At 36.8% G+C, this 13,292-nt stretch overlaps 1 protein-coding gene across 1 annotated transcript; it reads left to right on the plus strand.

Moving 5' to 3' along the window:
• The first annotated feature begins 490 nt into the window (after positions 1-490).
• On the plus strand, positions 491-10,828 carry LOC139763081 (18S rRNA (guanine-N(7))-methyltransferase-like). The gene is made up of 7 exons (XM_071688700.1): positions 491-609; positions 3,028-3,065; positions 3,948-4,126; positions 5,743-5,936; positions 7,568-7,696; positions 9,242-9,345; positions 10,625-10,828. The coding sequence occupies exons 1-7, from the start codon at positions 568-570 to the stop codon at positions 10,764-10,766; spliced, it is 828 nt and encodes a 275-aa protein (XP_071544801.1). The 5' UTR covers positions 491-567; the 3' UTR covers positions 10,767-10,828.
• The last annotated feature ends 2,464 nt before the right edge of the window (positions 10,829-13,292 follow it).

Here is a 13,292-nt window from a genome sequence, read left to right on the forward strand (position 1 = left end):
GGACAGGAATATATGAGTATATAATGGGAAAGCTAGTTAACAGGAGACTTGATGGTCTATAACGAGGTTATCTGCTGGACAGAAATACATGGGTATATATGGGAGAGCCAGATAACAGAATTATATAGTGGATGATGATCTATAGATAGCTAAACAATATATGTATGTAAGTAGGTACAAAGTTGACAGTTTCAAGGAAATTCTTGCTTCAAAGATTTCATTTTGCTCCTGAGTGCAGTGCAACCTCAAGGCTCTAGGAACTCCAAAAACGAGGCTGGATAATGATAGTGATGAATTAATAATGCTTTTTGAAACTGTATCTGCGTTTGCGATTAATTGCTGAAACTGTATCTGCGTATGCGATTAATTGTTTTCCCTTGTTAATTTGTGGGTGGAGAAAGTTTTATAGTTTCATCATTAATGATATGGAGTATTTTATAGATATACCTCCATATGTCTACAATAGCTAGTTAGAGGCTATTTTATTTGTTTGTCCCAACATTCTAGTTATTAAGATTAACTGTGAGGATAACAACACGTGTCTTTTATTTAGAGTGAGAGGTAAACATGTCCAACAGACGGCCAGAGCGACAGGCTCCTGCAGAAGTGGTAAGATATGGTATTTTCCGTCTTGTGAAGAGCTCCATGATATGGTATATACCTTTTAGGCATTTTATATGGTATAGATAAAGATTTTTACCTAGGTTCTCATTTTGGGTAAGGTGTAGAATACCGAGTTAGATGGTCTCGCATGTCGTAGTCCAGATTGCAACACATGATTCTCATACGTTTAGAGCTGTCCAGTAGAATGTTATTACTTAGAAATGGTACATATACATAGTGTAAGGGCACCGTAGAAGTAACTTTTGGCTGTGGAAAAAAGTATCAGTCATAAGGCTCTAAACGCTAAGCACGGATGATATAGGCGGAATGTGACTTGGCTCATAAGTAATCTATGAAGTAAGTATTGCTCAAATGAAGTAAGTATTGCTCAAAAGATATTTGGTAATTGTCTAGAGGATTATGTTATCGATATTATCTGGATATTGTGATTTTGTTTTCTGGCGCTGATATAGTGGTTAAAGAACAGTAACATTTGTGAGGTATCAGTTTTATCATTATATAGCATGGAATGTTATTAGGTAACGTGGTTGTAGTATGTTATGGAACATCTGTTGTTTATTAAAGTTTTAGGTAAATGTTATTTACGCAAAAAGTTAACAAACTTTGAAAACCTCGTGAGAAGATAAGGTTTATCGTAATATTCAAATTTTATACATCACACCAACGATCAAGCGCCACAGAAATGGCAAAGGTTGTCAACAAACATAACAAAAAGACTGACAGGTTTTCTGTTGGTATACTTCTGTAGCAAAGCTCCAGTGGTAACTTATTGGTTTAGTTTTTTTTTTTCCGCTGTCTCCCGCGTTTGCGAGGTAGCGCAAGGAAACAGACGAAAGAAATGGCCCAACCCACCCCCATACACATGTATATACATACACGTCCACACACGCAAATATACATACCTACACAGCTTTCCATGGTTTACCCCAGATGCTTCACATACCCTGATTCAATCCACTGACAGCACATCAACCCCGGTATACCACATTGATCCAATTCACTCTATTCCTTGCCCTCCTTTCACCCTCCTGCATGTTCAGGCCCCGATCACACAAAATCTTTTTCACTCCATCTTTCCACCTCCAATTTGGTCTCCCACTTCTCCTCGTTCCCTCCACCTCCAACACATATATCCTCTTGGTCAATCTTTCCTCACTCATTCTCTCCATGTGCCCAAACCATTTCAAAACACCCTCATCTGCTCTCTCAACCACGCTCTTTTTATTTCCACACATCTCTCTTACCCTTACGTTACTTATTCGATCAAACCACCTCACACCACAAATTGTCCTCAAACATCTCATTTCCAGCACATCCACCCTCCTGCGCACAACTCTATCCATAGCCCACGCCTCGCAACCATACAACATTGTTGGAACCACTATTCCTTCAAACATACCCATTTTTGCTTTCCGAGATAATGTTCTCGACTTCCACACATTCTTCAAGGCTCCCAGGATTTTCGCCCCCTCCCCCACCCTATGATCTACTTCCGCTTCCATGGTTCCATCCGCTGCCAGATCCACTCCCAGATATCTAAAATATTGGTTTAGTACCATATCAAAAATCTCCTTTGGAAATACCTGTATGTATTTTAAAGCTTGATGTAGTTTGTTATCCGAGATAATGTTCTCGACTTCCACACATTCTTCAAGGCTCCCAGGATTTTCGCCCTCTCCCCCACCCTATGATCTACTTCCGCTTCCATGGTTCCATCCGCTGCCAGATCCACTCCCAAATATCTAAAATATTGGTTTAGTACCATATCAAAAATCTCCTTTGGAAATACCTGTATGTATTTTAAAGCTTAATGTAGTTTGTTATCCTTACAAGAGCATCTGCAAAGCATGACCTGAAGCATTAGATTTTAAGAATGATATGTAGTAAGGCAGAAAAGGTTATGTATTATAGGGAAATTATCAGGTCAGTTAAAGGATCATGTCTGGTACGTTTTTATTATATTGTTTAACTTGAAGATAAATCTTGACTGATGTGGAGGTTATTAGGTGAGGTTTTCACCTTTCTGCCCCAGGAGTCCCTTCTATCCTTATGAGGCTCCAGCAGCACTGGATGATTGAGTATATTCGAATGAAGGTAGTGTTGTGTAAAGTATTTAGTATCTTTATGTTTTATGAGTTATCAGTAACTTTATTATAGAATTAACAACACATGTGCTTGACACAATAATCCCCTAAGTTTTTTGCCAGGCTACAATTTATGATATTAGTTTGTGAGAACTTATATAATTTTAGCATAATATAGTGGAACGGAGCTCCTTTCTTTGAAATGCCATTTGTGCTTAACTTTTCTGTGTATTGTGAAGATTAATCAGTGCTTAAGATGTTAACATGCCATGTATTCTTATTTAACAGATAATGCTCATAATGCACCATTTTCTTTCAGTATTATGGAGCTGATGAAGCCCGTAAATATACTCAAAAGTAAGTGTTTATTTTGCAGTGTTTTTAAAGTTTAACTTATAGCTAAGTTGAAAATAAGATATCTAACCACGAGAAAAGGAAAATTCCGTGAAAAGTGTTTAGTCAATAGTTACAGTGAGCTACATTGTGGTTTACATTAGTAACAAGGTAACAAGCCCATTCTAGAGAATAACATGTCCCTGCCCTTTAACCTCGCATGGGGTTTGGGCAAAGAACCTTGGTTGTGCATGATTAACTCCCACAAAGGCTGCAAATAGTCATGGATACTAGTTGTATGTCAGCCTGTTCAGTTCATGAAGCCATATTAGACGAGGAAGATTTAAGTGTAAGAAGGATGGAAGTTGTTGAACTATTTTGGGTAGTTTATACATCTTAGGTTTGTTTGCATGTATTTTAAGTTATAATGGAATTTGACCAGGATGGAGACAGAGGTGTAATATCAGACTCAAGTGTAATCTGTGGTAGCTCCTTGAGTTTGTTTAATTCATAGCTTTTCATCCCATGAATCTATATTTTCAATGTTTTTACTTATTTTTTTCATTGATCCTAAGTTCAAATTCAAAGATTAAAGTAAGTCATGCAACAGTATAGCTATCCACATGTACATCTCAGACTGTAATTTGCAGTCATTAGGTTTGTTCATTTGGGTTGAATTATGATTCAGGTTTGTGAGACAACTCATTGTAATGACCCATAGCTAAGGCTTAAGGGGTGTGCAGAATTTTTGGATTTTGTTTTTTACATGTTTATACCTGGTTCAACAAACAGTTGTGATGTATGTAGATTACAGTTTTTCCAAACTTTGCTATTTAGACATAAGCATTAAATGTTAAAAATATAAGATTGTAAATGTAAATTACTGTTAAATGATCTTATCAACAGCTCTCGGGTGATTGAGGTCCAAGAAAAATGCACAGAACGGGCTATAGAGTTACTGGCACTTCCAGACAACACTTCAGCACTGTTACTGGATTTGGGCTGTGGCTCAGGGCTCTCTGGTGAAACTTTAACAGAACAAGGACATATCTGGGTTGGCTTGGATATATCTGAGGCAATGTTAGGTGAGTGTTCTTTTTGGACATGTATAAGAGTCTAAAGGAATTTAGACTCTTTATGAGAGGAGAATATGTGATATGAAACATGAGGAAAAAGGGACCTGAAAGATTTTAAGATGGCCGGAAAATTGACGAGTGAGAAAATAAAGTTAGACTTTATGAATGGTTTTACTTTTACTCTTATTTCTGCAAGTTTATGTAGCCCAACAATGCTAATAATACATGTATTCAAAATACCCATGACTTAAATATCTCCCCACATCTTTATTTATACGTCACACCTTGCCCTAAAGTTTAGATTTTTTTTTTTTTTTTCCAATACTTGCAAATGTTCTGTGCACCATGAACCTCATGAACTATGGAAGGACCACTCATGTTCAAATTTCTTGTGTGTGACAAACATGCTTACTAATCCCTGAAGCAAGTTTCTTCACTCATGAGTCCTTAAAACCTTGGTGTGTATAGTTTGATTTTTATAATATTTTCCTTCTGTGTGCAAGTTTTGCAGTCTTATGAAACTTGCTATTGTCATCAGATTTTTTTTTCTTTTTGATAATTTTATTTCACTACAGCTTTTATAAAGTTTTTGTGTCTGAGAATCATGTTATCATAAAGCTGTCTCCTCCTTTGAAAGTGAAGCATTATAGTGATAAATAACATGGGACTAGGATGTATATTTGCGTGTGTGGACGTGTGTATGTACATGTGTATGGGGGGGGGGTTGGGCCATTTCTTTCGTCTGTTTCCTTGCGCTACCTCGCAAACGCGGGAGGCAGCGACAAAGTATAAAAAAAAAAAAAAAAAAAAAAAATCTTTTATTTGTAACAGCAGCAAAATACCACTTTTTAAGGTAATTATTTTTTATTATTTTCTGTTGAAATAGCTCAGAACAACATATATTGCTGGCTAGCATTAAGATTCATTAAAAGTTTCAAATGTATTCAAAAACTTTTATGGTCATCCTCAATAATGTATTGTAAATGATGGATTGGTCCAGAAGGAATGTATTGGTGTAGTTGCAGGCAGAAGGTGATGATATAGACTGGGGAAGAGACGGATACATTTGGTGAGAGAGTTGAGTAAACACATTTCAGATAATTTTTTTTTTTTTTTATGTGTTTGCTGTATCCCGCATTTGCAAGATAGCACCTGGAACATATGAAGAAAAGGCCTCATTTGCTCACATCCATTCTTGAGCTGTTATGCTCTGAAACCACAGCCTCCAGTCCACAACAAGGCCTCACAGAATTTTTTGTGGTTTTCTCCAGCTGCGTCAAATGTTTTTGTTTCAGTACATTGACAGCATGTTGCCCTTTTTTTATAATGATATAGGAATGATTTTTGACAACTTGAAATGTTGACATTTTGTGTATGAAAGTGTAGTGCATGGAGATTTTGGTCTCGTGATAGATCAGCTTGTTGTACTTGGTGAAAAATTTAGTTGTGCTCATACTGGTATTTGGATGGAGGTGCATTTTCACTATCACATGCTAGACATAAACAGAGAAAGCATTTGCAACTGATTCCCACCACGAGAAACAAATATTGTAGAACAGTCAATGGATATAAAAGGATTAATATAGTATGTTTGATACTGGATTTAGACTGTAATACTTTTGCAGATGTTGCCTTGGAAAGAGAAGTGGAAGGAGATATGCTACTGGCAGATATAGGTCAAGGAATGCCTTTCCGTGCTGGTATGTTTGATGGAGCTATCAGCATCTCAACAGTCCAGTGGCTGTGTAATGCTGACAAAGTCAGCCATAAACCTACAAAAAGACTCTACAAGCTCTTCATGACTTTGTTTGCAAGCCTGGTAAGCTCTTCATGACTTTGTTTGCAAGCCTGGTAAGCTCTTCATGACTTTGTTTGCAAGCCTGGTAAAGCCATGTTATATTTGTGATTAACTGATGCCTGAATGAATTTTAAAGTTATTAGGAAATTTGTGGAATGCATGGCACAGCCCAGGTATATGTGAGCAAGTTGGTTGTTAATATGGAAGAGAAACTTATGTCATTGGAATGCATGTAGCTACACTAGATTTCCCAAAAATGTTTTGGAATCTCTTAAGGGGTCTTAATTACTGGAAATGGCCAAAAACTCATTGATAACAAAATGTTTTAACACTTAAAACAAGCTAGATGGGTGCAACTGCCTGGTTACACTTAAAAAAATGCAAAAGAGCAATAAATAAGCACAGTAGAAGAAGTAAGGAGCAGGGAAACTTGAAAAAGAAAATTCTTGAAAAGGTAAGTGATAATATAATTTAAAAGTAATGTATTAAATCATCAGAATGATGTGCCAGAATGAATGGAATCACACCTGAAGACATACTGACGATGCTAAAACCATATTGTATAAAAACAAGTATTGGCAAGGATTGCAACTACTTCATGGGACTCGAGCAACTCGTGAAAGCTGAGTTGTTGAAAAATCCATCCTTGTCATGGTATTGGTTCCTTTACTGGACTTTCAAGGTCAACTACACTCAGCATTCCTGAAGAGATGATGTTAGAGGGAAGCCTAAACTAGTTTCTGGTCGGTGGACTTGGCCTTATCAATAAGATTTGAAGTCTCATTTGTAGATAAATTTTCCTGTTTCCAACCAAGAATATGGGCCTTTTCTTCCAGGGACATCTAAGGACCCATTGTTAGTTATTTTTGAGAAGAAAACTGGCCAGAATGTATGGTGAGAATATCACTAAACATAAGATAGCGATTAAAAGTTGTATTCCTCCACTCTCAATAATGTGGGAAAACTGAGGCATAAGATGTACCCACTTGACTTCAAAGACTGTACCTTACTGCCTGATAAAAACATTATCCTGACCAGAAGAGAGTGATAGCATTTGTTTCACAAATAAACCTAATGCATGAATGACTTATTTTTAATGTTTTTTTTTCACACTACCAAGTGATTGATTTGAGTAAAGTTTAGGATTAGGATAAGTTAAAAATGCTAATCTAGGAGGGTAGAAATTAGGAGATAAGGGCAACATTGGAAAGACTAAATTAACAGAAAACAAGGTTTGCATATTTGTAGTTCTCACATTTTTCACATGCTAGAAGAAACCTTTCATACATAAGAACTGGTTTGTTCTGCATATTTTTGGTAAGTGATGCCTCAACAAGGGAATGTAAGGCTGCCATTCCCTTGATTTTGTACATATGGTAGAAAGAAATTTTATGTATATATATATTTTGTTATTCCTGGGGATAGGGGAGAAAGAATACTTCCCACATATTCCCTTTGTGTCATAGAAGACGACTAAAAGGGAAGGGAGTGGGGGGCTGGAAATCCTCCTCTCTCTCGTATTTAGTTTTACTAAAGAAGGAACAGAGGAGGGGGGCCAAGTGAGGATATTCCCTTAAAGACTCCTTAATGCTACCTCGCTAATGCGGGAAATGGTGAATAAAATGAAAAAAATATATATTTTGTCTTTTCAGGCTCGAGGAAGCCGTGCTGTATTCCAGTTTTATCCTGAAAATGATGCTCAAGTTGAGTTGATTGTTTCTCAGGCCATGCGTGCAGGATTTAGTGGGGGCCTTGTGGTGGACTATCCTAATTCAACAAAGGTAATGTGTAAACGTGGTAACAGTGTGCAGAAAATGCAGTGATGTGAGAATACCTCTTGGAAATTTTTAATGATGAGTTGATAGATTTTATCATTTATATATGTAAATTCATTTGCAGTGTAACCTCTGCAGATCATTTTAATAGTATTGTCCCCTTCAGATGCTACCTATAAGTGATTTCTCCAAGAGTGAGTTGGCACCTTTGAGATGGCCACATCATTGTCAATGGACAGAAAGAAAGTTTCATTGAATTGAGGACCCTCTTGTTCCAAAGCAGTTTATGATTTTCTTGTTCCTGCTTGGAGTGCTGCTTTAAAGCTGCAGGAGTCCCATTAAAGTTTTTTTGCTTTTTTGTAAAAATGATAATTGTTTGCCTCTCTGTGCCTTTGATGTCCATTCCCTCTAGGAATTCCCTCAAGAGGATGCTCATGGCAAGAGTCTCTATAACTGGTGAACTCCAGTGCCACTCCTTAACCATTAGTGCCTCACCCATAATAGGCCACTGGCAGAGGGCACTGGCAAACAAGTATGAAAAAATGAAAAAATAAATTGTTACGCTCCTCTGACCCAGGTAGCTGTCTTTTCTTTCTGCCTCACCCACACATGGGTTAGTGGCATTCTGTTCACGAACATACAATCTCCTTGTCAAACATAACACTTGACAACACTTAACTCCCACAAATCATTCTTCCTAACTCTAGATTTTCTTGCAGTGAGCACTGTGTGCTAGCCCTGCCCTTTGGCAAAATGGTAGAAGCAGTAGATAGTAGATGGTAGGTAGGAACATTAGGTAGAAATAGTGGGTAGGAACAATAGGCAGGAGCATTAGGTAGAAGTAGTCAGAAGGAACATTAGGTAAGAGCCTCTGTGAACACTGCACCAGAGTTGCCCTCTGCCGTTGTCTTGTTAAGGATGAGGCACTAAAGGCCATGATGAGGCAATGGAGTTAACTAGTCATGGAGACTCTATTGCCATTGCCACTCCCTTACTGTAGTTCCATTTGGGAACAGGCCCTATTTACATTTTTCCTTGGTTAGGGGAGAAAGAATACTTCATATGTACCTCCTGGATATCATAGAGAGCAACTTAAGAGGCGAAAGGAAAGGTAGGTTGGAAATCCATCTTGATTGTATTATATTTTCAAAAGACATAACAAAAGGAGCTAAGTTCAGGATTTTTTCTTGAAGACTCAGTCATCTCTTCATGATACAACTTTGCGGAGGCAGGAAAGAGAAGCAGGGATGAACCTTTTTTATATTCCACATGCAGAGATGTGTGTAACATGACTATGTAGGAGAAGGTCTAGGTTAAATAAACTGTTACTCTATATGAAGGGCTGGCAAATGTTTTAATGTTTTCTGAAGTTGAATGATAGGCATTTATCTTGCATATCCTGTTCACAGTAATGAATTTTGAACTAAATTTCACCTTCAGATCTGGTAGTGTGAATATTTTCAGTAACTTTAATGTTTTGTTAAAGTTACATGAAACAGCCTAATTTAGTTGAGTGTCAGTCATTTTGATATTTATGATTATTTTTAACAGGCTAAAAAAATATATCTGGTGCTGATGACAGGAGGAGTGGGCCCATTACCAAATGCTTTGCAAGATGAAGGGAACAGCAAAAACCAGGCTCTTTATCAGCGAAGGTGAGTTTTTAAATGCTGTAATATGGGGGTTATCTAACAGTGAGTTTGTGAATGAATGAGTGAATTATAGAACACTGCATGGATAATGCATATGTGTGATAGTCATGGTAGAAAGATGTAATGGAGAAAAGATGTTAGAGGTGCTTATTGGAATGTTATTAATTGTGCAAGTAGTTACAGAATGTCACCAAGAAATTATTTTAGAAAATTTTTACTAGTTTTTGACTGGGTGATAACTGATATGTGTTTGTCAGTACTTGATAAACCTCTCAAAAATTAACATGCAAAGGTTTTAGTCATGACTAAGACATTCAGAGTATCTTCAGAATATTGCACAAAAGAAGTCTTTTACAAGTCTTAGTTTGTTATGAAAAGTAACACTGGAATATATGGCAAGTCCTTTCTATTAATGTTGAAACTTACAGGGCAAGTGATTTTCTTCAAGTTAATAAGATATCAGAAATGATATTTGGGGTTGTTTAATATTAGTTAGTATTTGTTGTGGTAAGTACATTAGTAGCCTCACTATCTAAAGAGTGACAGTGGAAAGGTCATATATGATGCAGATGAAGAAGGGTACAGATTAAATAGTTGCCTAACCTCATCTTATTCAAATGTAAGAGCTTTTATAAGTCTGTTCCTTCATTGTATACTTAGTGGTCCTATTCTTGTTTTAGAATTATTGACCACTTCTGCAGTGAACATATTAAGAACATTTAAAGCTACAACTAATAATACTGGTATGAGATGACTCTCTTTGACTGGATCATAGGCCACTTCTTATTAGAATTCTAAGTGATCCCTAGTTGGTTGCCCTTCAAGATGTAATAGAGATTCTTTGTTTGCCAGACTTTATAAGATAGAAGATTGTGATATCTGACTACATAATTTTGCAAATTAGGGGGGAGGTTTACATTTATAGGACTTTTAATCTTTAATATAATATATTTTACTGAGCCTTTTCATGCCATTTGCATTCAGTGTTGCATCATTTTTTGGTCCAATTTTGTTACCGTAAAAGTATTTTTTTTTTCTCTCTATGTATTTACTCCTGCATTTGTGGGAGGACTGGTATTTCTTGAACTTTGGTGCAACTTTTATAGGTTTTTATTTTGTAGTACATATGTGTATGTTGATGTTTTTGAATATTTTAGTTCATTCCTTTTGTTTTAACCCAATTTCTTGATGTCATATATTATTCTCATTAGAGTTACAACACTGCATTAGTACATAGATGAATCGGCCACATAAATATGGATGTTTTGGTTGTTTGTATCAGAGAACGGATGAAGCAGATACGCAGTGGGCGTCAACCTAGACGTGTGTGGATCATGCAGAAGAAAGAGCGCCGTAAGAGGCAAGGCAAGGAGGTACGGCTCGACTCTAAATATAGTGGTCGTAAAAGAAGTAGTAAATTCTAGTGTAACATATTTAAATTTATAGAGATCATGTTTATGTATAGAATAAAAGTAATTGTAAATTATGTAAGAGTTTAAATTTCAAAAGAGATCTGGCTTATATTTATTGGAATGCTGAAGGAAGATGCAAGTTTTTTCATTTCCCCCTTGTCCCTGAGATTATAAGGAAAAGAATATTACCCATATTTCATAGGTGACAGCTAATGTGCAGGTTTATAGGGCTGGAAGCCTTTCCCTTTTTGCTTCTCAACTTTTAAAAAGCAGGAATACAGGAAAGTGTCATGTGGAATGTGATCATTTCTTGCTGGAGGCAGGTGTGAAAGTTTATGGTTTTAGAAAAAGGAAATGACATATATTTGGAAGAAGTTGTGTAAGTGAGTGAGCTTGAAAAAGAGGCCTTTGAGCAGGGTAGTGAGTGTTGGAATGAAGAATTTATTCACAAGTGAAAAAGAAAAAGGAGGTTTATGGATGTATGCAGATAAATAGTGTGAGTAATTAGAGTAGTACTAAAGAAGGTGGTAGAGGTTAGTGTTCCTGACCGCGACGCATTCACGGGCCACCCAGGGTTGAGCACATAAGTTCGAATCCTGGATGCTGCAGACAGTCGATCCACAGTCATTCCAGCTAACACGAAAAAAAAAAGTCCAGTGGAAGTAGGTAGTTACATAGACAGTTTGCTGTGATTTGTAATACACAAATTGCCATATGCATATTGTTGGTAGATTTTCTAAAGTAAATTATCCTTCTAAAACTGAAAATGTCACACTGTCATTACAAGATTTTCATAACTACACAGTACAGTACTGTATTGTAGTAGGTAGTAAGTAGTCAGTAGGCAGCCTCCAGCCAGAGAATTATACCCACCTGGGTTAGTGACAGTTGCGTAGAGCCAGAACTAAAGTAGTTGTCAAGTTGCACTCCTCTGACCTAGGCAACTCTTTTCTTTCTGCCTCACCCACACATTAACTACAAGTATTCTCTCCTCAAACATGCAGTCTCTCATTGTCACACATAACACTTGACAACATTTACCTCACACAACTCATTCTTCATAACTCTAGATTTTCCTTTGCACTCGCCCTGCCACTTGGCAAAATGGTAGGAGCAATTTTTAGAAGTAGTACGTAGAAAGATGAGCGTGGAATATCAGGTAGAAACATTTGGTAGAAGTAGTAGGTAACAACATTAGGTGAGAGATAAGGTAGAAATAATATGTTGGAACATTAGGTTGACTTATTAGGTAGAAGTAGTTAATAGGATTATTAGGCAAGAGCTTCTAGAAACATTGTGCAGAGTTTCCCTCAGCCAGTGGCCTTTTTAAGGGTGAAGCACTAAAGGCTTAGAAGTGGCCCTGGATTTTACCAGTTGTAGAAACTTTTGCCTTGGCCACTCGCTTGAAAGAGTTCCCAAAGGGAACTGGCATCAGAGACATAGATATATATAGCACTGTAGAATTAAGAAATTAATAAACAGGTTCTTCCTGTATTGAAGATACATTAAAATACTCAACTTTCTGAATAACTTTTGAGTATAAACACTGTGGCATTCACCTGTTTAATATAAATAAATAACAATAGCAAGTTAATCCTTCTGCTCTCTCCTCCACTCTTTGAGTGTTGATTTGAAATTGCTTGTGTTAATGCATTATTGTAGATGAAGTTTTATCAGTAAATATGAAGAGATTAGTTTATTCATTATGATAATCTTCATATGTATTTAAGCAACACAGAATAGCCTACTTGAGAAAATATGTTCAGAAGTAGTCTGGAGTAAAGTTGGCTTCATTTAAAGTAGTTTCAATTAGAGTAACTACAGGAAGCCTATGATACATTTCTTGAGGAGCTCATTTACATTTTTATATGAGGTAATAAATGATCTTGTTCAGATTTAGATACAGCTCTGTTATTTTGCTATAATTTCCAATTGTCAATTTTTATTCTCAAACATTTGAAAAGTTCATTAACTGGGCACCATCAAGGTCCTGAGGGTGATGTTCAGTGGGGATTCTACTGTATTTTGGGAATTGAATGCCTGAGGACAGCACAAAGTGCAAAATGGGTTGATCATGTAAGGAATCACAGAGTGAAAATATAGGTGAAACAGTAAGTGAAGCATGATTGAGAAAGTTGACCAGGGTGTGCTGAAATAGTCTAGAGATATGGAGAGGATGTACAAAAAGATATACATGTCAAAAAGATATACATGATATACATATACAAGATATACATGTCAGAGAAGGATGGAATGAAGTAGGCTTTAGGATAATGGGACTTTAACATTCAAGAGGGTGAGAGGTGTGCATGGGATAGAAGTAGCTGGATCAATGTGATATTTGGGAATGAAGTGCTGATGCTGGGTTGAGCCAGGGTAAATGAAGTGGTCAAGGTGAATCATGGAATAATCTTTGGCACTTTGCTGTGGATGGTAGCCACTTGTTTTGATATATTATTCAGGACAGTATGATAACTGTTTGTAACTGAGACTTGTTAGTTACACTGAGGTAGACACAGTTGGGTTTAAGAAATAACA

This window comes from Panulirus ornatus, chromosome 46, assembly GCF_036320965.1.
Source record: "Panulirus ornatus isolate Po-2019 chromosome 46, ASM3632096v1, whole genome shotgun sequence".
Taxonomy (NCBI): domain Eukaryota; kingdom Metazoa; phylum Arthropoda; class Malacostraca; order Decapoda; family Palinuridae; genus Panulirus; species Panulirus ornatus.